We start from the raw sequence: 25,449 nt of genomic DNA, 5'->3' as shown, positions 1-25,449 counted from the left end.
AAACTACTGTTTGGAATAAATTGGGGAGATTATACAAATGGAGACCCCCCCCCCCCTTCCAAAAAAGTGAAAGGTAAGGCAAATAGAAGAAACTTTCCTTTCTTTTACCATTTCTCTTGACTTCCAGTCCACACTGCCTTGGTTCCAGTTGAACTAAGAAGGTCTGGAAGGGGACTTCTGTGAACATATGACTTGATCGATCGGAAAATGCAAGTGTATATCAGATGCAAGTACAGTTGTGGTAAATCTACACTGCTCTGCTTTCTAAGGAGCGTTTCCTTGGATTTGAGGGCCGAATATGTGGAATACAATACAATGGAAATAAGAAACATCATGACGAACATTTGGTTTGGCATCTGATTTACACCTGTGATTCCTGATCTAGCAAGTGAAATGCCAAAAACTCACTTCCAGGTACAAATCTCCCAAGTCAGATAGGGCAGGCACTTAACAGAACTTCCCCAGCAACCACTGTGGAAGTGACAAGAAACACCCACCATGAGTTCTTGACTCCAAGAGGTAGCATCTAAGGCAGAGGTGTCCAACTCTGACACTTCAGATGGTCATGGACTACAATTCCCATCAGCCCATGCAGGGGCTGATGGGAATTGTAGTCCATGACCATCTGGAGCGCCAGAGTTGGACACCCCTGATCTAAGGAGATGGAATCTCTTTGCCCAATTCTTCCCCATCTCAGTACTTTAAATGCCAAGTTTATCTGTTTTGGTAAACAATTCTCCACCTTAGCACACCCCATTTTGCTGTGTAAGGGACTGTGAGAAGGAGTAATTGAACTGAGCAGAGGACACACATTTATCCTCATAGGCATGTATCATCACAGTCCAATTCTCTCCTACCCTCTTTTAAAGACATATGTTGAAATGAAGCAAGTGGTTGAAATAATCAGAGCAATACGGTTACACAGCTCAAATCCTGGGAAAACTTCCAGGTTATTTCTGTACTGACCCATCTCTAAAACTAAAGCATGTATCAAATAAGAATGTCCTTGCTCAAATAAATGCCAGCATTCGTTTGCTGAGCACGATAGAATAAATACAAAAAAAAACATTCACAGACCCGCTTGGAATTGCTATCATTTTCAAAACTGCTAACATTCTAAAAGAGCTCCTTGTGTGTCCTTTTATCACGAACAGTTGCGCCAAGAATGCTATCATGTTAAAACCAAACTGCTTTAAAAGTCATCAAAATGACAAACAACTGTAGAATGAAAGGTATGAGCAGCACTAGTCGCAAAACAGTCTCCACAGCAAACCTATGATTTCCAAGAAATCTTGGGAAGAATCAACAGCTGGCAAACTCCATCCTGGTGCTCCTCCAATGCAAAACAGAGCATGCAATATAAATTCACATAAACACATTTGGAAACACTCTGTCAAAATTGCAAGAAACGTAGTCACCAGTTCAATGACCTGACCAATACAATTTGCTGATGTCAACGATGTCATCTGATGTGTCAATCATTTGAATAATCATATCCAATCGTTCAAGGAAGAGTCATAATCATTTCTCACCTGGAATTTTTATTTTTGCATGAGAGTCCATTTCCAAGAGCCCACAATATGTAATGGCTGGGCTGTCAGGCTAAGGGGGACCTAGCTGGGTGAGCTTGGGTCACATACCAAGCTTCCATGAAGTATGCTGGGTGAGCTTGGGTCACATACATTCAGACTAGCCTACCTCACAGGGTTATTGTGAGGATAAAATGGAGAAGATCTATGTAAGCCACTCTGGATCTCTTAATTGAGAGAAAGTCTGGATATAAATATAAAAGGAAACCTGAATGTTAAATATAGTTTCAGAGGGTAGCCATGTTGTTCTGCAGTTGAAGTTAGATTTGAACCCAGTGGCACCTTAGAGATCAACAAGATTTTCAGGGTATAACCTTTCCAGACTCCAACCCTTCCTCAAACAGTTGTCACTTCTACTTGTGTTTGAGAGCTTGGACTCTCAATAGCTTGTACTGTGAAAATCTTGTTGCAGGGGCGTATTTGCCTAGGGACGAGGGGTACCCTCAATCTCTGGACGCCACTTATCTGGTCACATGGGGGGCGCAAAAATAGTACCCCACGTGACCAGGAAGATGGCAAGGCAGCAGGATGTCCTGCTGCCTCATCGTCTTCAGGCACCCTCGACCCTGCCCATGTCGTCATCGACATGGGTAGGGTTGAGGGCACCCAGCTGCCTGCTGCCTGCTGCCTCCTCCCCCCCTTGCTACCTGCTCCCAGCCAGCAGCCAGCAGTCCCTTCTGCCCTCCCCTCCGGGGAGGCCAGAAGAAACTGCCATCACCCAGCCTCCAAGACCTGCTTTTATAAGCATGGAAGCTGGGGGTGGGGCTTGGGGAGGCGTGGCCATGCCCCCAGGCGTGGCCCTCCTGAGCGCCCCCCCCCCCCCGGCCTCAGTGCTTATAAAAGCAGCTCTCGGAGGCCGAGGGACAGCAGTTTGACTCCGGGTGCCATTTCTCCTCGATACGCCTCTGTCTTGATGACTTCTCAGGTGCTACTGGGCTTGAATCTGACTGACCTCTATAGTATCACTAGTTTTCCAGCTGAGCAAAAGACTACAATCACACACACCATTATTTAGGAGGAAGTAACCACAGAACATACTGAGACATTTCCAAAGAAACATCTTAAGGATCAAGCTGGACAACAGACAGGCCCTACTGAAAAGAAGTTCGTTGACTTCTTAGTTACCATTACCTTGTTTCATAGATTTCAGCGAGTCTTAAACATTACTTTCTCTGGATTCTAGAGGAGTAGTTGTATTAGTCTGCTGCTGCTAAATCAACAGAAATGATGAACGCATTTTATCCCATAAAAGCTTTTAAGAGTTCTGACTCACAAAGGCTTCGTCTCGCAATAAATGTGTCAGTCATTAGGTGACAAAGACACTGTTCTGTGGACATGCAGCATAAGGGTTTAAATCATTTATAGGCCATGACTGCAATGTCAAGACTGAAAATGTATTATAAAACAGAAGCTACAAATAAAAGCTTGTTAGCTACCTATCAACATTATAGAGAGATATGTACATATCATGATTGTATATTATCTCAGGACATACCAATCATCAAATTGGCCGGAATGTGACAGTGAATGTGATTTAATTTTTTTTATTGCAAACAAATAAATGCAGCAGCAACAGGAAATATATTTTTGTTTTCCTTTCACTGAGAAAGAACCAACTTGTTAGCAAAGCAGTCCATTTCTCAGGTTCAATTCTCTTCTGGTTCAAGGCCCAATTTTCCCAAACGGTCAAAGTTAAGCAGTTTTAAGGTCCAGTGATTCCAGTGGTACAATCAGGCATATGTTTGACTGAAATGCTTTACACAACTATAGCTTGATCATGCCCCAAAATCTTTTATAACATTATAGTAGAAACAGGGACACCATGCAAATGCTTAAAAGTGCTCTGATTATATTTGCCTTCTGTGGCTCTGAAAATGGCTTTAAGTGATCCACATTTAAAAGCCCAAGAAACCAAACAAATAATATTAAAAGATTAAAAAGATCTGGAAAACGTTGCTATGAATTCTAAACACACAGATGGTCCCCAACCAAATCTCAAATGGTCTCTGTGGCCCATATATTTGTCTTTATTATATAATTCCAAAAACAGAGCCCACTAGCACAGATTTTCTTCAGAGGACATTCACAGAAATCAGCAGCAGGGTCAACAATTTCAGCCCATTCTCACAGATCAGAAACTGTAACATCATATTTCAAACTTCAAAATAGCCATGTAACACTCTACTAGCCAGGCCAAAAAAGTCTTGTCTCCTTCCTACACTAAAAACAGCTCACTAAATGCCAAAACATAAAAGACAATGTCTGGATTTACGGATAACCATTTCCTTCTCACAAACGAGGCTCCACTAAGGCCTCACATCTATACCGGGCCTGCAAACCTTTGCCTTTTACTATCACCCAAAACATTAGACAGTTGTTGGGGGGGGATCCCCCCTCATCAGTACCTTTGCAAAGCCCTACACCACATATTATACCTGCCACACAACAGGTAGGAACAAGTTACTCAAACACCATGATATTTTAATATCCGAGTTGCTCTGGAAATGCAAATGAAGACACAATCCTGGGTGATGGATGGAGAAAGAAATCCACAGAGCTCCAGGCTGGCAAAGAGGTACTTTTTTTGGAAGATGTCATTTGAGAAGCCTGCCCCAGTGAAGAAAGAACAGACAAGACACAAAACTGCACCTTGATCTTAGCTTAAATGTTAAAATAGCTGAAAGAAAGAAGCCCACCTTGCATTTAAATTCATCAGCTGCCAATATGGATACCTTCTTTTCGCCCTCCAATCCCACCTGGTTAGCAGACCACCGCCACCCCCAGCATAGCAATCATCTATTGTGTACCTCTCCCTGCTCCTCCTGTCAAAGGGCAGAAACATCAGCAAGTTTCTTCGGAGAGAAGCAAAACGACAGCCGTTTCTACCATGGATGTCCTCTCCAGGGCACCGAAGGCTGTTTGCAAGACGGGTGCTGAGGAAAGCCACTTTCTGGCCAGAGCACTGCTTTTGTGTGCCACCAGGCTGCAGCAAGGATGTCAATTCATCCCACACCGCAGCCTGGTCCCCGCCCTGGAGGAGGGATCTAGAGAAGGCAAACAGAAAGGCAAAGGGGGAACTTAGGGGAAATTGGGATAGCATCAGAACCTTTGCAGCTGGCGTTATTCACACTATATACAGATCTTGGATCTGTCCAGAAAGATACACCTTCACACTTCCCTCAAATGCACCTACACTACTATAGCTCTTGGTTGGTTGGTTTAAGTTCTTTTGCTGTATGAATGTGTGTGCTACCTACTAAATCAAGCACAAGTAATTTGGTAATGTCACCGGGACTTAGCCAAACATTCAGAGTAGAGAAATGTGGATCCTTAAAAGTGCCCCAAACTACAGTGATAGTTATCACAGAAAAAGATAGAGAAATTATTTTGCAAACATATGTCAGCGCACTGGATTTCATTTATTTACCTTGGTACAGCGTGTTCAGAACACAAGATACTACTACACAAATGACGCTGTTAATTCATTAGCTCTTTTGTCTACAATTTGTCGCTTTGTTTCTAGAGAAGAGCTTGCAAGTGGATAATTATTGTTGGCGATTTTCTTCTCACTCTTTTCCTTTTTTTAAATCATGCATACACTTTTAATGGAAAATAAAAGGCAAGTCTGATGAACTCACACAGTCATCAGCTGGAGTTGCATTTCGCACTTTCTTATATCACTGTATCAAGGTTGGTGAACTGTTCTTGGAAACCATCTGTCTTGCACTCTGGCGTTAGATAGATACGTACTGGACCAATATGTGCCAAATCACCTGGAACAGTCACATCAGCTTCAGTGTATGAAAAAGAGTTGTAGAACTTTAAAAAAAAATTGTATTTTGGATCTGCTGTACACTACAAAAAATGGGAAAGGATTAGATGCCATGAGTGCAGTGCACTCGGGAACAGCGTAACTTATGTAACAGACCCAAGCGCAGAGCTTTGCATTTAACAATCTGATCCAAAATGACAGGGCCAGCCATACACACAGCTTGCCAAACATGACACCGCCAGATGCTAAAACAATATTCTTCGAGAGCAGTGTATATAGCACAAGTAATGTGACCGTGCACAGTTACACACCAACCATGCTATTCACTAATAAGATATGGGGCACTGGTTAATGATCCAATCCCCTCAGAATGCCACAGAAAAGGAGACAGAGGCCCCTTCCGCACACGCAAAATAATGCGTTTTCAAACCATTTTCACAACTGTTTGCAAATGGATTTTGCTATTCCGCACAGCTTCAAAGAGCACTGAAAGCAGTTTGAAAGTGCATTATTCTGCATGTGCGGAATGAGCCAGAGAAAGACCACGGTACAAGAGCTTCACCAAACAAGGGTTCCCTATCAACGCTCACCATAACTAAAAGGACACCAACCTGTTGATATGTATGCAGCCAAAGATGTCATATGGGTCATGTTAGGCACCCATAGATCTATCTGCAACTGTAGAATAATTTCCCTGTTAAATGTGTACCAGAGGTCCTTTGCAGAAGAACGTTTTCTTTATTTAACATTTTTATTCACTTCACTTATTTCCCACCTTTCTTCCCCATGGCAATCCAAAGCAGTTTACCTCATTCTCCTCCTCTAGAGTGTGACTAGTCCGGCTTCCAGCAAGCTTCCAAGGCAGAGTGGGGATACAAACCTGATCCTACTCTAATGCTCCAACCATTACAAGATACACTATTTTTTTCTTTTTTTTCTTACCTGTTGGAATAACAAGTTGGCTCAGAAGTTGTAATGTAACAATATTGTAATACTGTAATGGCCTATGGCTTTCAATAAAATTGATGATGATGATGATGATTGGCAAGATACATCTCAATCCTCTTTTGTAGGCTTGATAAACCTGCAGCTTCAGCAACACAAAGGCTCAGCTGAATTTTTTAAAGTAAACAGGTCATCGGAGCTTATGTTTTTTTGCTGCAACAAAGCAACTCAGTACTGCAGGAAAGCATGTTCTTTCAACCACACAATCACCTCAAGAAACACTAAGGTTGGAGCGTCAAGGGAAACAGGTAATATCTGCATTCTGCTGATTTCAAGACAATGTGTGGTGGCAGCAGGTCCATTCTTTCCTTCCCCCGCTGCACCTTGCCCACAAGATATTGGGCTGCCCTTAGAAAGGAATCCATAGTAGAGTTCCACAAGCCACACATTCCGCACATTCTGGGTTTTTCATACATGGAAGAAGATCTAGTGGTTAGTACCCCTTGTTTTCCTTAGAGAGTATATTCTCATTTCACACACCAGGAAGAAGGAAAATATTACATGTCAGTCATTAGACTGTGTCTTGCCCTGTAGACACCTTGTCTCAAGCCATTTCACATGCTATTCATAGCTTCCACCCAAGTACAACAACAAACCATGGTTTGCCTTTATAAAAACAAACTTTAGACTCCTTGGTCAGAAATGTTCCTTTCTCATCCTCCCCTCCCCCTTCTGTGATAATAAAACACTTAAACTTTTTGGGAAAACATAACTGTTACTGCATCTCAGCCACAACCTGTGGTTTATTTTCTGTACTCCAAACAAGCTCATGTTCAATATTTCTCCCTGGTGGGACAGTTACATATAAGAAATTTTTTTATAAGGAGAGCATTAAAATATATGACACATACCCCATACTCATTCAGCTCTGTACAAAATTGTACCATTTTATTGCACACTAAGCAGAAAATGTGTCTCGTACTTTAATGAAGCCACTGTTTTATTTCTTGGAATAGCCCTTTCTCACATGCTTTTTATCATTTCTTCCATTTAATGTTTGAGAGCAAGCCTACCATTATTGCTTTGGTAGCAGATATGGAGAGATTTACACCTGTGACACTCAGTATAGCAAAGTGATCAGAGTGATCCGTATCTGAAAGACTCAGGTTTGAATTCCCACTCTGTCATAGAAGCTTGCTGGGTAATCTTGGACCACTCACTGTCTCTCATGCTAATCTACCTCACAGGGTTTTTGCAAGGATAAAACGGACGTGAAGAGAACAGGGTAAGCCTCTTTGATTTCCTAATGGAGAGAAAGTAAGAGTAAAAATGAAGCAAAAATTAAAATTAATGTTTTAGCCAGAAAGCCATTTTTTAAATTGTCAGAAGTGGATTAGGGAAGAGTTGTCAGTACAACATATGACTAATGCACCTGTAGGTATGAAATGCATCCCAACAAATGCATGAGGCAACTCACAGACTCTGGGCCTCATCTCCTTGATCTGTAAAATGGGACTATCATCACCATGTTGTAAAATTATCCAGTGATCAGTTTTAAAAAATGTTTCAGAGCAATATTAATGAACACATGACTTCTGCTTGAACTGACTGATGTTCTAGACATATTATGAGCCCAGTATAATGGTATTGTAATTTGTAACCTACTTAAGTATCTGCCAGATTCCCTCTTTTAACACTGCACATCTGCTGATGGTCTAATGGTGGAATCCTCCTCTGACACTGAGGCCCCATTCACACAAGCAGAACAATGCACTTCCAATCCACTTTCACAATTGTTTGCAAGTGGATTTTGCTATTCCACACAATAAAATCCAGCTTCAAAGTGCATTGAAAGTGGATTCAAAGTGCATTATTCTGAATGTGTGGAAGGGTCCTGAGTGTTCTACAGCCCTTAAACTAGATTCGTGGGATTTGGGTTATGGCTACTCAGCCATGAAGCAAAAGCACTCTACCCATGCCCAAGACCATACTCTCCTGTATTCACAGAGCTATATTTGGGCAATACTGTCCCAGAGCGAGGCTGCAAATGAATGAAAGGCACAGCGGAAAGCACTGGGAGGAATTTGTCCGAGTTGGCCGTCGGCGTGCCCCCTCGAAAGGGCCCTTCCCTTACAGGTTTGTATGTCCTGTGCTTGGCTGTTGCATTGTGACTCAGCGCTCGGAGGAGGAGAACTGAGGTGATCCCGAGGGCCAATCAGGGCGCCGCTTGGCCTCAGCCGAACACAGCAGGCAGGAAAAAGGCGGATCCAGGAAGCGGCCGCGAGTGCAGTGGGTGGCGCGCTGGAATGTTGTTTGCATGAGTTTTCCAGGCACGTGTTGTGCCAATAGTGTTGTCCCTCCGGCAGGCTTTAAAATTCGGCACCCTCCTTGGAACTGAGCCCAGAGGCGCAGGCATCTGCAGCCAACATGCATCACGTTTTGGAAAAGGGGGGTGGGGGAAATCCCATTTCGTTTGCCAGAGAAGGGATGAGGGCTTGGCATGAATGGAGTTATGTCTTGCTGGCATTGGCATGAGAAACAAACAGCATCAATCGCAGTCTTCCCTTGACGCATTTTCATTGGGACCCCAGACCCACAGTCTAACCTTCCGCACCCTACCTTGCAGGGTTGTTTTTTGAAGAAAAGGAGCAGGAAACAACTTCGCTGTTCCTAAGGGGTAAAAGTGGCAGTCTAAAAAGAAATGGGGTTTTGTCAGTGGCGATCAACAACGACACTTGGGGGGAAGGGGTTTTTCCAAAGAGGAACGATTGTTCATGGTCTGTTTCAAGAACTTACACCGGATCAGAGATTCTTACAACACCTGGGCGCTGTTTGTTGCTTCACTCTGCAATGCCTCATTTGAGCAATCCTTTCCCTTTGTAAAAGGAAGCCAACACCCCTCTGGGAGTGGTTTGAGGGGTGGACTGCTACAGCAAACAAAAGCTGTTGTAATACCTTTCCACAAAACCAACCAAACATAGGGAGTGGACAAATCGTTCAGGCCATGGTACTCTATGGTCCAGCTGGTTGCTTACTGTCCTTATAAACTTTTGAAAAGATTCCCAGGAATTGGATTTCTGGAGCAACCTGTCAAAATTCTGTGGCTAGCTTTTCTATTACCATTTTTCTGTCAATCATTCTTATATATAAAGATAGTTTCAGAAAGTAGTCATATTGATCTGCAGTAGAAGAGTTAGGTTTGGGTCCAGTAGCACTTTGGAGATCAACAAGATTTTGGGGGTATCAGTTTTCAATAGTCAAAGCTGTCTCATCTGACCAAAGGAGCTTTGATTCTCAAAAATTGCCACCCCTAAAGTCTTGCTGATCTCTAAGGTGCCTACTGGACTCGAATCTAGCCTTCTCATACTCATTTACAGAGAGAAGTCCAAGGTTTATACCCAAACACTGTTATCAGACATTCCTGGCAAAAAGGTCAAAAACATGAACCAAAAAACTCAGAGAAATAAGCTTTTTGATCTAAATCATATTCTGGCCTTAACGACCCAGATCACATCCACAAGGATCCAACATGACTAGATTTATGTATATAAAGTGAGGCCACTGGTTTATCTTGACCAGTACTGTGGATTCGGATTTGGAGCACATCTCCAAGGTCTCAGGTCAAAGACATTCCCAGCTCCCTTTGTAAATAAACTGCAGGTTGTAAATATGGTTCCTTCTGCTTCAAAAGCATATATATTTATCTCATGCCCTTTGGAGAGATACACAAGGGCCCATTATGCATGGAGCGCTTTCCGCAACGTTCTTCACCGTGGGGTCGCAGGGGACTCTCCTCATGTTTCCTTGGTTACACACAAGGAAGTGCTCCACTGCCTGCTTGCACAGCTTGCCTGCCTTCACTTCCAGGTCACTCCTCATCAATTGCAAAATTGCCATTTTAAAAAAATCCATTTAAATTTTATATTTATATCTATCTTCTTCACATTGCTATTGCGATGGCTGTCATTATTTTAAAAAATTTCCAAAAAAGCTGGCTATCAATTCCCTAGAAATGCTTACTAAGAGTGGTGGGGGGAGAGACCAAAGGAGCAGAAAGTCCCAAAGCAGGGAAACCATTGTGGTTTGCCTGCCCTCAGGAACTGTGAGGCTTTCAAGATCTGTGGTGCCATAAATGTGAGTGCGGCCACAATGATGATGATGAAGAAGAAGAAGAAGAAGAAGAAGAAGAAGAAGAAGAAGAAGAAGAAGAAGAAGAAGAAGAAGAAGAAGAAGAAGAAGGAGGAGGAGGAGGAGGAGGAGGAGGAGTTTGGATTTATATCCCCCCTTTCCCCCTCTCCTACAGGAGACTCAAAGGGGCTTACAATCTCCTAGCCCTTCCCCCCTCACAACAAACACCGTGAGGTAGGTGGGGCTGAGAGAGCTCCGAGAAGCTGTGACTAGCCCAAGTTCACCCACCTGGCGTGTGTGGGAATGCACAGGCTAATCTGAATTCCCCAGATAAGTCTCCACAGCTCAAGCGGCAGAGCTGGGAATCAAACCCTGTTCCTCCAGATTAGATGCATGAGCTCTTAACCTCCTACGCCACTGCTGCTCCTTAGAGTGCTCACACTCTTCCCCAAAGGAAGCGTACCCTCACTGTGGGGCAGAGCACCAAGGTATAATCGGCCAAGTGGTAAAAATACCACATTTTTACCACTACCATCTGGAGGGGGGGGGTCAAAGCAAAAGACAAGTGGTACTACTTTAGCCACTTCCTTACAGGTCCTCTATACCAGCATGCACTGGCTCGCTTTCAGCCCTGAGCCATAGTCACATAAGGGCTATATTTCTCGTTTAATTCACTAATCAATTTTCTTGGACTTGTGACACTAAGGGCCTATGAACTAATTCTGTGAATATCCACTGGTTGCTATCATATATTCATCATGATATCTAAATGGGATATGGTTTTCATCGAGGGGTAAAATTTCCATGTCTTCAAAACATCAAACGTTGGGGATTTAGACTTGACCCTGAACTCATCGAGGCAAACTAGACCTAGAATCTGCACACGACCTGCACCCACAACACTTTACGCAGAATGGTGTTGCGGTGGGAATGTCAGACTAGGTTCAGGCTCAGCTTTCCATTCTATCATGGAAGCTTGTTTGGAGACTTCAGCTAGCTTGTCAGCCTCTCTCAGCCTAAAATACCTCACAAACCTGATGATTTGAAAATAAAATGGAGGCAGGGAGAATGATGTTATAAGCCACTTTGGGTTTTCCAACTTCTCAGCACACAAGTTTAGGATTGTGGTCTTCTGTGTGCTTTCTCCAGGTCTGTAGCACTATGGTACAATCTTAGATATATACAGGCCAATGATGGACAGGGGAGCTTACTTCCTCTCTGGCCTGCCACAGCATCAGGTGTGCACCTGAAATGCTCTTGTTTTCCATGGAGAGCAAGAGCAGTAGGCACGTTGGTACAAGGAGGTTTGCCACACGCCACTTTTGCTCCCCACGTTTGGCAACTTTACTGACGTTCAAGGAAGTTTGCCTCGTGGCACTTCTCCTCTCCACGTGTGGCAACTGTGCTGATGTTCAAGGATTGGCGCGCCAAGGGGGCCTCCTGTGTAATTAGCCAAAGTCAGGATCCAAACAGATGGGCCAAACAAATTCTGCCCATATATCCGTTCAGTCATACATCCTGCATTCTGCTATTGCTACTATGTCAGGCAGAGAAATTACAAATGTTTCTAGAAATGATTTGCCTGGTTGCTCAAGATCCGCAGTACAGGAAAGTGGTGGGAAGCATAGACAGCTGCTGTTAGCACATAGCTTGAAAAATATAAACAAGCCACTTATAGGCCTTCTTAGAGGAGAAGGCGGATTTCACTAGAAATACATATTGGTGACACCAGTCTGCTCTGTTCTTACAGTGCTCACAGTTCCAAGGATCTTATTTTCCTGTAGCATGATATTCTCGAACATTTTTAAAGACATATTAACAGTCTTATGACCCACCAACGTTTGTAGGATAGCAGATACATCTTTCTGCTCTCTTCAATGAATAAGAACAGATTAAAGCAAAAGATACTTTGGTTTGGCATACAAACCCAATCTTGGCAACCTAGTACTAATACAGTGCAGTTTTTTGTCCTTTCACAATTGATCTATTCACGTTGCTCAGCTCCACTTCCACATCCAATGCTTAAATCACAAAGATGTAAAACAAAACAAAAGGTATGCAAAAAATCTTCAAATATGTAAACAGTATTTGTTTGATGATCCTGACTTGTTTCACATCAAAAATGCTTCTTCAGGGGGATCCAACCTTGCTTTCAACAACAGCTCAAAAAGTTTCTCAAACAGCAACCGTATTTGAAGATTTTCTGTGCACTGTGTGTTTTGTTTCATGTATACCTTGCTGGCACAACCCATCTGGGCAGGCCTTCAGTAAAGTCCCAAAGAACATTGTTTTAAAGAAACTGACTGGCTGGCTTGTTCGAAAAACAAGAAACAGGATATACTTAAGAGAACATTCTCACCTGATTCCTTAGGTATTCCATGCTGTGTCTATATTATTGGACCTGTTGGAGACTGTTGGAGACTGAACAGTTGGTTGGATTGGTCTTTGCTTGAATCCTGCTTGGGGGGATCTGACTCCATGTAGTCAAACTTCTTAGGGACTCTTCATTTGAACAAATCTACTGTATCACTTCTTCTCAGTGGCAAGTTGTTTCTTTCCCAATCTGTTATACTCTCTTTTCTTTATTTGCTCCACTTCTCCACGAACTCTATAAAACTCACTTCCACCCCCTGCTAGCTGCCTGCATTTTATGAAAATTCTGTTGTTAAAAGGTGCCATTGTTTCATCATCCTTCAGAAGACTATGACATTTTCAAAATGACTTTAAATCAGAATTGCAAGAGGGAAGGAAATGCCAGTGGAGAAAGGGATGAAATGAAGGGGAAATGAGAAGGCAGGACCCCAATTTTAATTCATTCTCTTGTTAGAGAATGCAAATACCTCCTAAGAGAATGGTTAAAGTGGGAATTAGCCGTAAAATCAGAACTAAATACTGATTATGTACGAATGTGGGGGACTAAGAGGGTTTCTGGCCTTATATCCTATGGATGATGGAACACCAAAAACTTCTTGGGTCTTCAGGAGCAGACTGAAGACCAAAATGGCCCTGGGGAAAGGGCCCTGCCCCTCCCCCTCCCCCTGCCCCCTTTCACTCTTCTGATGGAGGACCAATGGTGGGGGGAGAGGGGCTGAGGACAGCCATCTCCCTCGGGCAATGGCCTAGCATGATTTTTCCCAGTAACATAAATGAACAATCCATCTTCATTTTTTCCAAATATACAATTAGAATCTGCTGGACGCAAGTAGGTTCCTAGAAGCAGACTTCTAAAAACTGTTGTCATCAGATTCCCAGACAGCCTCTTTTGCAACATACTCAGTGGTGAAATAATTCTGAGCCATCTCCACCTAACTTTTTCAGTCTCTCTTCCTTTCCCAAATCCAAGCTGTAGAATTTCCAAACTGCTTGCTGACCAACCACACTCCCCAGTAGGAGGATGGGAGAGATTCTGCACTATCTGGTTTTTTGCTTATATCCCTGACTGCTCAATTGCCCAGCGGAAGGCCCGTTCATGATATTCAATATGGCCAGCATCTATTTGACATGCAGATTAAGATTACTGAGGTGAATCTTACCCCTATCCTGCCACCCCACTGAGCAAAGTTTAAAGTCTTCCTCCACACTAAAGAATCTCCTTCCAAACTGAGTAGTTCTCCCATAGAAGGCAGGCTCTGTAGGTTGGAGAAAACCTCCAGACTTAGCTCAGTGGAGTGGCAAGAGGTGTAAGATCCTCCTCATTATTACTGGATGGGATGGTTGTGAAATATAAATAATATTGAAGACATTTGTGTAATTGCACTTCACACACACCAACTTGGTGCCGTGGTTGACACACTGCACTAGGATCTGAGCAACCTAGACCCAGTTCTCCACTGGACCACAAAGCTTGCTTGGTGATCATTGTTCTGGCAAAACTTGGTCCCCATCACAGTCACAATTTGCCATGTTTTGACTATGTACCCAAATATATGCAGTCGAATCAGGCACCCATTCCAGAGAATGGAAAGAGAAGCACCAGCACCTCCTACGTACAAAACAGGATTGTGCACAGACAGTTATAATAGCTGTTGCTTCGCAATGCTTCCTCTTTCTCTCTATAACAATGGTGGCGAACCTATGGCACAGGTGCCAGAGGTGGCACTCAGAGCCCTCTCTGTGGGCACATGCAAACAGAATCGCCCCCCCCCCCACACACACACACACATCTAGGCTGGCCTGGGCCGCTGGGCTAGATTATTAGTATTAAACCTAAGACCTAGTTATGGGGAAGCAGTGTAGGTAACCCTGTTAAGCGCTGTTAAACCCCACTGATTTTCATGTGAAGAACTAAAGTGTGATCCTTTACCTGGGAGTAAGCTCAGTTGCTGGCAATGTGGCTTGCTTCTGAGTAAACCCTCCTAGGGTCGTGATTCACCCATTGGAAGAGTTGCACTGTTGCTTCAAAACAAAGCCACTTGGATCTACTCACCAAGCTTGTTTTCCTGAGTAACGTAGAACGCCTTGCGTACGGAGCCAACCGTTTTTTCTAAACTAAAACCTCAGTATTCAGGTTAAATTGCCGCGTTGGCACTTTGTGATAAATAAGTGGGTTTTGGGTCGCAATTTGGGCACTCGGCCTCGAAAAGGTTCGCCATCACTGCTCTATAATGGTCATATGGTGTTAGGCAACAAGGGGATCTCAAATATAATTGTGTGGGGAAAGGAAATCACAAGGAAATCACCTATTCTTTCTCTGAGGAGCTCAGGGTATCACATGTACCCACAATTATCCCGTGAGGTAGGTTTAGGTAATAGATTTACTCAAGTGAGCTTATTGGCAGGATCACTGGAACCCAAGCCTTCCCAGTACATAATAACAGCCCTGCTGGATGAGACCAGTGGTCCACCTAGTCCTGTATCCTGTTTTGTAGAGTGGTCAATTAATTGTACAAGCATGCAGTCCAAGGCCTTCCCTGAATGTTCCTTGCACCACTGGTGATCAGAGTTTTGTTGGTTCTGCATGTGGAGGTTCTCTTTAGTCACCATGCTTAGTTACCATTAATAGACCCGTCCTCCATCACCATGCCAAGTAGCCATTGATAGACCTAATCTCCATGAATCTGTCTGACCATTTTTAAAGCCATCTATGCTCATGGCCATCATCACTACATGTCCTGGCAGTGGATTCCACAATTTAATTACTCCCTGAGCAAAGAAGTATTTCCTTTTGTTCATCCTGAATCTATTGCCCATCTATTTTATTAGGCAGTCCCAAACTCTAGCATTATCAAAGAGGAGGGGGAAAAAGTCCTCTCAATCCACTTTCTCTACCACATGCAACTTAGAAATTTGTCATGTTCCTGAACCCACAACCTTTTTCTAAACTGAAAAGTCACAGACTCAGACTAGTTGCCACAAGAAACATGTACTACAGGAACTCACATAACTCACAAGGGGTATTCATGTGTTTCTAGGTCACATCGAAGTCAGATTTGCCTCAGTTTCAAACTTCAATGAGCCAAAAAATGACCCCTGGGTAGGCTGACTGTCTAAGTAAATGGACTGTGCAACTGTTTAGCAAATGGAAACCTACCTTTGTGCAACCCTGTGTTTATCTTCTGAATGAAAAAGCCAGATGTGAAGGACTGCTGAGGAAAAGTTAATTTAAAAATCTCCTTCTGTCAGGCCGTTTCCGCACGGCGGTGGAAATGGCTAGGTCGGCGCATTGTGCGCCAACCCGACGACGCTGGGACCGTCCACACGGACGGTCCTGGAAGCAGCCGGGCAGCCGGCGCCGCGGAGCGCCGGCGCCCGGCCGACCCGGCTTGCTTGTCCCTGGATAGCTCCGGCGTGCGGGGCCTGGGGACACGCCCCCCTGGCCCTGCGGCCTGCTCAGCCGGCGCGCAGGGCGAGGGGGGCGTGTCCCCAGGCCTCGGGCGTATCGCCGCTGGGAGGCCCATAGGGACAAGGTAAGTGCCAGGTGGGGGTGGCGGCGTGAAGCCGCTGCCGTTCGCTCGGCAGCGGCTTCACGGCGGCGTATCCCCAAAAAGAGCGCTTCCCAGCGCTCTGGGAATACGCCGGCTTCAGGCCGGGCGGGCGGCGCGAGGGCGGCGCGGCTGCGCTGCAGCGGTGCCCCCTGTGCAAATGGCGGCCTGGAGACGGCGTTTTCACCGTCTCCACCAGGCCGTCATTTAATGCCCGTGCGGAAACGGCCTCAGAGATATTATGGTTTACATTCAGAGTGAGACATGAAAGGCCTTAGGAACAGGAGAAGCCACCTGATTGGTTGTGGCATCCTACACTCTGATGGCTAAAACACTTGATGATGTACAGAATGGGGAGGATGATATCTCCCTTTGGAAAACTATTTGAGGGAATCTTGGGGTGAACAGTATTTGGCTCAGATGCCATTCATCTGGATCATGTAGGGGTCATTTTGGTCCCCATCCCTTCCTTCCCCCCACTGCAGGATAGGAAAGCCCTTCTGATGCTGGAGGGGGGGCAAGTGGGAGACTAAGGGGCTTTCCGCACTGACAGAGTTGTACTGGTTTCTATCTAGGTTCACCTCAGTGTATCCGCACTGCAACCGAGCTCAATGTTGTTTTGTCTCAGTTCCCCCCACTCAGAACTGCGACATCCCTGTCGCAGTTATGAGCTGCACCTTTCTGCTGGAAAAAGGTTGATACCACTTCGAAGCTTCAAAGTGCGGACGCATCGAAACGACACCTCATTCGTTCAACCAATCAAGAGCTGGTTTTGTGGCATGCACAGAACGGGAGAGTCGTGGTGGGCATGTAACTGTAAACTGCAAACTGTAAAAATTGTAAAAAAAAAAAAGAACGCTCCCACTTCCTGTGGTAACACAAGCTCCAATCACGATCGAGGAGCGAAACAGGCACCAAGATGATCCTGCCCACTTAGCTCGGTTCCAGGGGGCCAAGTAAGTTGCTGTGCGGACAGCCTGGAATCGCCCCCCACTGAAGGGAACCAAGTCGACCTTAGCTCCCTTCTGTAGTGCGGAAAGCCCCTCAGAGTTCCACCAGCTAGTGGAGAGCCTCTTGCCGGGACAGCTGCACAGGTAAACTGCCCTGCGGGCATCAGGGTCCCAGCCCTCCCTGTTCACAGGGCCCATCGCTCATCCAGCAGCCACTCACCTGCTGGCTGCTTGCCACTCACTGCAAGGAAGCCGGGTTTCCCAAGTTCCTGACCACTGCCTGGGCCCTCTTCCTTTCTGCCTCTACCCCATACTCAGAAGGCAGAGCAGCCACTCCTGGGGAGCCAAGAAACTGAAGGCAAAGCCAGGGCGCTGGGCTCTGGTCTGCTGAGGAGCTGGCCACATGCACGTAAGGTCACTTCAATTCTCAAGGTTTGAAGGAGGGTAATAAATGAAAGGCTAAGGCAGTGGTGGCAAACTGTTGGCACTCCAGATGTTATGGACTACAATTCCCATCAGCCCCTTCCAGCATGGCCAATTGGGTTAGGGTTAGGGTTAGGGTTGGCCATGCTGGAAGGGGCTGATGGAAATTGTAGTCCATAACATCTGGAGTGCCAAAGGTTCGCCACCACGGGGCTAAGATGAAGTCACACTGTGAAGCTGTGATCCCTCAGCCATGGCACGGGGAGGGGCACCAGCAGCCACAGCATGAGGGGGCGCAGTTTCACTGCTTGCCCCAGGCACTATTTACCCTTGGTATGCAACTGGGTGTGCTGTGTGTGAAAGCAAATAGACTGAGTGAACTGGTGGAGGGTTATTGAGGGGTCAAAGCTGAAGTGGCCATATATATAACCAGGGAGAAATATATCTTCCAGAGAAAGGAAAGAATAATTACTGGGGCCAGTAGTCTGGAGTATTTGGGGTTTTGCTTTACTTTCATCCAGAGAGAGTAATCTATGTTTTATTTTAGCGTTTTCTAACATAATGAGGCTTCTGCGGGTACTGTGTAAAGTGCCAACCTGAGTGTATAACCCACTGGCAAGAATATCATAAATAACTGTACTATCTATGAAGCAGCAATAATACATCAAAGCTAACTATGAAACTGAACAAACTTATTAAGCCAGTACCTAAATCAAATTCTGAATTTCTTTGCCAAAGCTCTTTGGAAGTATATTTCTTCCGCCTTATTTTTTCCTTCCCTCCAAGTTATTTATCTCAATTCCCTTCTCCTCTCTGTTCAATCAACTTTGATTTGGTTTAAGTTTAAAATCTGCCTCAGTATTATTACTTTGTGTAATAATGCTTTATTAAGGAGTTTGCCTAGAAAAGTTATAATAATGGGCATCCTTTACCTTCTGGGTCAGTTACAGGGCTGAGGGAAAGTGCTTCACTTTCACCATATGCCATACTACCATTTTTTTTAAGCACCTCAGTCCCTGAAGGGGAAAAGGCAGGAAAAATCTGACATGACAGGCCTGAGAGTAGTTTCCCTGCCTCAGTGAGTTGAGTAGGCGAGGGGATCCATCACACTGGATTTAAATGTTCTAAGATAAACTAAAAATACCATGTTCAGTTATACCTACCCAAAGTAAAAAGTATCTACTGTACCATAGTTGCCAAACTGCTGGATTGGCCCTGAGGAGATAAATATTCAAATCTTTGCAATCTATGAAACCCACTGGATGACTGGTAATTGTCTGTCACTCTAACCTGCCTCATAGGGTTGTTAAAAAGGTAAGATGGAGGAAAGAGAACCAGGTATGCCACCTGAGATCTTTGGATAATGAACGGGATAAAAAAGTAGTAAGTACAGTGGCAATGTCCATAATATGACCCAAATGCTATCAAATGTTTCAGAAGCTTGCATAAAATCATAACTTTAAAAATCTTACACTAGGAAATGAAGGCATAGTAGGATTTCCTTTCTGCATGTTCTCTCTTCAGTCATATCTCGTACCATTATTTGAACCTAAGCCGGTCATTAAAAAAAAACCTATTGATAAGAGCAAAGCACAGGAAATCAAAAGTGGGAGCCACTGCAAAACATTCTCTGTTTACCAAGAAGTTCTCCTGCTGTGTTCTTACTGACACACACACACACACACACACACACACACACACACACACACACACACACACACACACACACACACACACACACACACACACACCAGTAAGACTGCATAGGATTGCAGCCAAAATCTTGTTTTGCTATCCCACAAGAGAAGTGTACCAAAAAATGGACCTCACAGTGTTCAGAGAGCAGCTGTTTGTGGAGTATATTACTTTTATTGTTCCCACAGCTCTCCCATGCAAGCAGATGCCTTAAATGCTTAATCCGGGATTTGAATGTGAGCATTTCTCTTGTGTTCACATTTTTACAAAGCAGGTGTGGTTTTGACACCAACTAATCCTAACCAGAGGGTTCTAATATTTTGTAGCTCAGTGAATTGCCATTGTTTCATTGTGAACTGTCACTTTCTGGCACTTGTGCATGTGTGATGTTTGTTGTCTGCCTTTCTAAATCCTCATTATATAAAGCAGAACTTTTTAAAAACACTATATAGTAGGAGGTTCTTTTTTTCAATGTTATCAAAGAAATGAGAAGGGAAGTTATGTGTGTATCATTTCTTTTCTTTCCCTCTATAATGCCATACAATAGAATAGCCTCCATATTTCTCAGTTCTTGTAAATATGGCTTACTGGTTGTTTCTGCAACATCCACTTGTGGAGGTTGCCTTCTGCTTTTTTGTCCCTGTTACAATTGTCTATCACTTCTGTGACAGACCTACAGTGTGAAGGAGAGGAGGAAGAGGAGGAGGAGCACCACCCCCACCCTCACTGGTTTCTTGAAATGCTGGCCTGAGGAGTGAACAGAACTGCTGCTTTGTGGGCAGGGAAAGGAAAAGAGGAACGGGAAAACCTGAAAAAGGCTGAAGTCACTCTGATCTATTTTGCTCTCCCTGCAAAGGGAGACAAAAAGTCACACTTTCACAGGTTTTGGAGAGTCTGCAGAGAGTCTGATGTGAGAATGTGGCGAGTTCTGAAGAGGGAGAAATGTTTGCGTAACAAAGAATCCAACCCAAAGGATTGGTACACTGAATGTGAAGGAGACCACATGTGCAAAAATACCAGTAGCTTTAGCCATGGTAGCTAATGGAACCTCTGGGTCCTAGTTGCTAGAGGCAGCTGGGGTGGGGGGTACAGATTGGCCTCTGTTTCCCTGCCGTGGAACTTCCAGGACTACTGTGGAAAGCAGGACACTAGAATTCTTCTCAGATTTGTATGGACAGATCTTCAACTGATGTAAATTAGCAAGATTCTGTTAAATATCATGGATTGCTATTGATTTAAATAACTCTCATTTGAACGTTAAGGGATAAAAGCAGGTCACACAAAAGCTGTTAGAAAGGAGCTATGTGAAAAAAATCTCAAAGTAACATGAACAAGAACACACAAAAAGAGTTTTTAAAAAGAAATACAAAGTCAACAATACAAATACCGTATATACTCGTGTATAAGTCGACCCGCATATAAATCGAGGCACCTAATTTTACCACAAAAATTGGGAAAACTTATTGACTCGCCTATAAGTCGAGGGTGGGAAATGCAGCAGCTACTGGTAAATTTCAAAAATAAAAATAGTTACCAATAAAATTACATTAATTGAGGCATCAGTAGGTTAAATGTTTTTGAATATTTATGTCAAAGAAAAACAGTAAACTAGCTCTGTAAGTGGAAAAAGGGGTCAACAAAAACAATATGGTCTCAACAATTAAAAGTACAAAAAACTTAGCTTTTTTGTAAGGAAGTGTTTTAAACAATGGATCTTACAATAAAAGCTGGAATGAACATGCCTGTTCACTGTGACTCAAAACTACCCTGCTTTTTAAAAGAATAGTTCATTATTTTTAGTGCACATATTTTTAAAATTGCACATGGCAGGTATCATTTTAGAAGGGACATTCACACAACCCTGTCAGGGGAGGAATGTTGATGTTAGCAGTACCAACATTTCAGAGTATCTTTAGGAGACCCTCCTGATGATACCACCCAGGTTTGGTGAAGTTTGGTTCAGGGGGTCCAAAGTTATAGACCCTCAAAAGGGTAGCCCCATCTACTCATTAAGCTTCCATTTGGAGAACAATGGGGAGTTAGAGAAAGCAACTCCATTTGGGGAGATCCATAACTTTGGGACTCCCTGAACCAAACCGTATCCACCTAAACCTGGGTAATATCATATCAAGGAGGGTCTCAGCTTCATACCACAAGTATATACAGTACCACATTCTACATCAGTTATAGATTTGCAGTGCAATTCTTAGTAGTGGAAAGCTTCATAATTATAAGCCACCTCAAGCAGGATACTGAAGGGGTGCCACAGAAATATTCTCAATAAATAAACTTACCCCACCCCACCATCCACATTATAAAGAGAAAACTATCTAGAAGAATAAAACTAAGCCATACCAATAAGTATCCTAGAATCATATCCATATGTTTACACTTGCTTCCCAGGTGAACTCTTCATCATAAGTCCAGCTCTCTCCCATCACCTCCACATTCTGCAATCTACATACAGCCAGACAAGCATCCCGAGTAATTGTTGTGGTGACGTCAGTCGCCACAGGCCTTGTCCTACTATCTCAGAATTCTCCCATGCAAAGGCAAGCACCTACATGAAATAACATGAGGATTGTCAACCATATGGATTTTCATTGGTCTGACTTGTTTTGTCAAGCAACCAGTGCTTTGACCCGACAACCTCTCTTCACTGTTTGGTCATTCCTTTTCCAGGATTAGCAGCATGCAGAATTACAGTGGAGATTCCACATATTAGTACAAACTGCACCACTGAAATGATGCTCCCCCAACATACATTTTCCTGTCTACACAGAGAACAGTTTGCTCTGACCATGACACAAGGTCTTCTCAATGTCCGCTAACAGCAATACAGGTATCCCTTACCTGTACTCATGAGGTGACTCTAGCAGATATCATTTGGGTTTGAAAGCCTTGCTTCTGTGGCTTTCTGCAACCTAACTATATGACCCAATGTTCCTTCATCCATTCCTGGGTTTTCTCCAGGTCCTGTCAAGAAGACATTCACAGGGAGTTTCCAGCTGCTAGTCAATTTCTCTGGTATGTGGGGACTGATTCAGATCCAGATTGCAGCACACTGTAGATTCAGATCAAGATTGCAACACACTTCCTTACCTCCCACCATTTTTCTGACTTGAAATGGCCACAGGGAACCACAATTTGTTTTGTTGGACAATCCCATCAGCACACATGAAGTTTCCCAAAGGACCAACTAGCAGCTTTCCAACTTCATTTCAGATTAGGGAAGTGACTCAGGAGAGGGCTTAGGTGCCTTCTCCCCATCACAGTCCTAATCTGAATTGGTCTCCATTTGCCTACAAAGTTTTAACTAGAAACTTCCAAAGCACACCAGCTTTACAGGAACCAGAACAGACCTGGAAACAGTGTATAGTGATTACTAATAGCGGCACATGTTGCTTATGTGTGCTCTTCCTGTTTAGACAGAGATACTTATTATCGAGATAATTTAATCAATTATAGTTTGATATTAATTGACCACAAAAATCAGCAGCTTCATATGATACCTTTCAGCTGCAGTCCATTTACAGCTATTATGAGGACCTCTTCCAGTCCTCTACTATGCCTTTTTATCTTTTTTCCCAAATAAACAAACACCGACAAAGATGTATTGATCAATCAAATATAACATGGTAGTTCCTATTGATGTCAAGTTACCTTTATCATAATATATGAGTCATTATCTGCTAATGACAAGCAAGAACAGCCTTTAGCTACCTGACTAAGGCTTCTCATAGATCTGCTTGCTGATAAAGCCATCACAACATCCTGTAACAACCTTCTTGATAGACCACATGACACGAGACCCAAAGCTTTTAAAAACAATAGCTGAACTATGAACAAAGGACTCTGGATATGCATAAATAAACTGACCCCATGCGGGAGTCACATGCGTAGACAAAGATGAATCATTTAGGGAGCAATCCAAACGTGCGGGCCTGGAGGAAGGGGGCATGTAATGATTCTGGCTTAGCCTTTTCTAATTTCTGATCTGCATGTTGCAATCTCCCAAATTTATGAACAATATCCAAGTGACATCTAAAGCAAAACTCTGCAAGGTTTTATGGGGAATCTGGAGTCTTTAAATTCTCAATCCGTGGCACATCTCATCAAATTGCTACCCACAGGTTGCTCACAGATGGATTCACCCAGAAAGGCTAACAGAAAAACCCCAAAAACAAAATAAAAACCCACACTCACATTCAGGTTACGTGTCCAGACATTCCGGATCCAACCAGGATCCTTCATCAGTGGAATCTGAAAGCAAAACAGAAAGAATAAAAATTACAACTTATTCATTATTCAAATGAGTTATCACACCAATCTGTTAAAACTCTCTATAGTCTCCCTGCTTTGCCACAAAATCGTGTTTCCCCTCTAGCATTGTTTGAAGTATCCATTTGCTAGCATTTGCATTTGCATTTGAAGTATCCATTTGCTAGCATTCGTCTAGCATCGTTTGAAGTATCCATTTGCTGCAAACTTTTACTACCATTGAGAATGGTTTCAGATATCCACTACAGCTGTTGAATCCCGAATTTACATAAAAACTTACTTTTTTTACTCTCAACAAATGTCAACTTTATGTACTCTAAATTACAGAAGATACTCTGACAGTGCCATCCAAAGCTGGTTTACTCAGAATCTTATTCAGATTTGTTCAGTGGATATCATCCCAGGAAAGTGTTCTTAGGACTGAATTGTGAGAGAGCGGACTTGTTTTATTGGATCTTACTTTCAAGAGGCCTCTCTTTGTAACATCACTCCCTGCTCTTTTGGTTATGAACATCAAAGTATCTGTCTAATGGGTATACAAATCAATGCACCTGATGAAAGGAACTCTCACTGGCAAAAATTTATGTTGGAATAATTTTATAAAGTTTTTAAAGTACTGCTAGACTCCTGTTTTATTATACTTCTAAACAAACATTAAGAAGTTTAGAATGCTCAGCTCACTAAAGATTGAACTATTTATTATTTATTATTATTATTTATTTATTTAATTTGGTATACCGCCCAATCCCCGGAGGTTCACATAGATGCAATTCTGTCATAAACCATGTAGTTATTGATACATACACAACTTTTGTTAACACATGCCCCACTTCTCAAGGGCTGAAAAGTTCCAGAGGTAGTGTTTGCCACCCGAGGTGGGACTGGTATTGTTCAGGGTCCCCAGACAGAAAACACTCAGCACTGTGGGTAAAAATTTTGGCCATAGCCAAACCATTTATTGACAAATATGCAAAGAAGCGTGAGGCGCAGCATGGAATCTGATCTGTAAGCTGGGCAGCCCAAGTACTGTCCCCCAGTGAGCCTTTCCTCCAACCCACCTATTGGAGGAAAATGTAAGTAGTGGAACTCGGCTGGGCAGAAGGCCACATGCTGAAAATCCATTTACTGCTCAGGGGCGCACGCCTCAGTAGCCCCTGCCTGGGCATCCCGACAGGCGGCTTGCTCCACCCCACAAAACTCTTACGGAGGTTCCCCCCAAGAGGGGTAGCTCCCTGGCCCCCCATCCCCAACAGATCAGTTCCCATCAGCAACCTGCTCATCTGGCTATGACAAAGAATACATGAATTAACATTGCCAAAAATAGGGAGAGGTGGGTGGAAAACTCGTCGGCAGCATGCTGGAAAGTGATAGCCGAGTCAGAAATGATTTATTCCATTTCTGATCTTGTTTTAAATAAAGGTGAAATTATGTTTTTATTTCTTCATAAATTGGATAGGAAAAAGCTATATTAGGTAGGATGTAGGAATTACTGTTGTGTTTTATATTTGGGTCTGCATGGAACCTCCTTTGCTCAAGGCAGGAATCCACCCCTGCTCCACCTGGGCATGTCCCTTTCATTTGCTATAACCATGAATGGACGTTGACAAAAGGGACCCCGGAAGAAGCGCCTCAATCTGCCTTAATCCCACCAGCAGGCAGATAAGGGTGCCGTCGTTGTTAGGTTTCATTTCCTGACCCCAAGCACCCAAAGGATTCTTTTGTGTTTTTCCCGCCTGTACCTATGT

General features: G+C 43.6%; 1 protein-coding gene across 4 annotated transcripts in view; it reads right to left on the bottom strand.

Annotated features, from left to right (window-relative positions):
* Positions 1–25,449, bottom strand: part of LPIN1 (lipin 1) — a 110,020-nt gene that overhangs the window by 43,877 nt on the left and 40,694 nt on the right. For 3 of the 4 annotated variants that reach the window (XM_048498772.1, XM_048498745.1, XM_048498754.1), the window contains exon 2: positions 23,630–23,686. In XM_048498772.1, the coding sequence (XP_048354729.1) occupies positions 23,630–23,686 (57 nt within the window). Of the gene's footprint in view, positions 1–4,396; positions 4,544–23,629; positions 23,687–25,449 lie in introns of those variants that run through there. The other variant, XM_048498764.1, reaches the window with a different exon arrangement.

Source organism: Sphaerodactylus townsendi, linkage group LG01, assembly GCF_021028975.2.
Source record: "Sphaerodactylus townsendi isolate TG3544 linkage group LG01, MPM_Stown_v2.3, whole genome shotgun sequence".
NCBI classification, from domain to species: Eukaryota; Metazoa; Chordata; class Lepidosauria; order Squamata; family Sphaerodactylidae; genus Sphaerodactylus; species Sphaerodactylus townsendi.
This window is presented reverse-complemented; position numbering and strand designations above follow the sequence as displayed.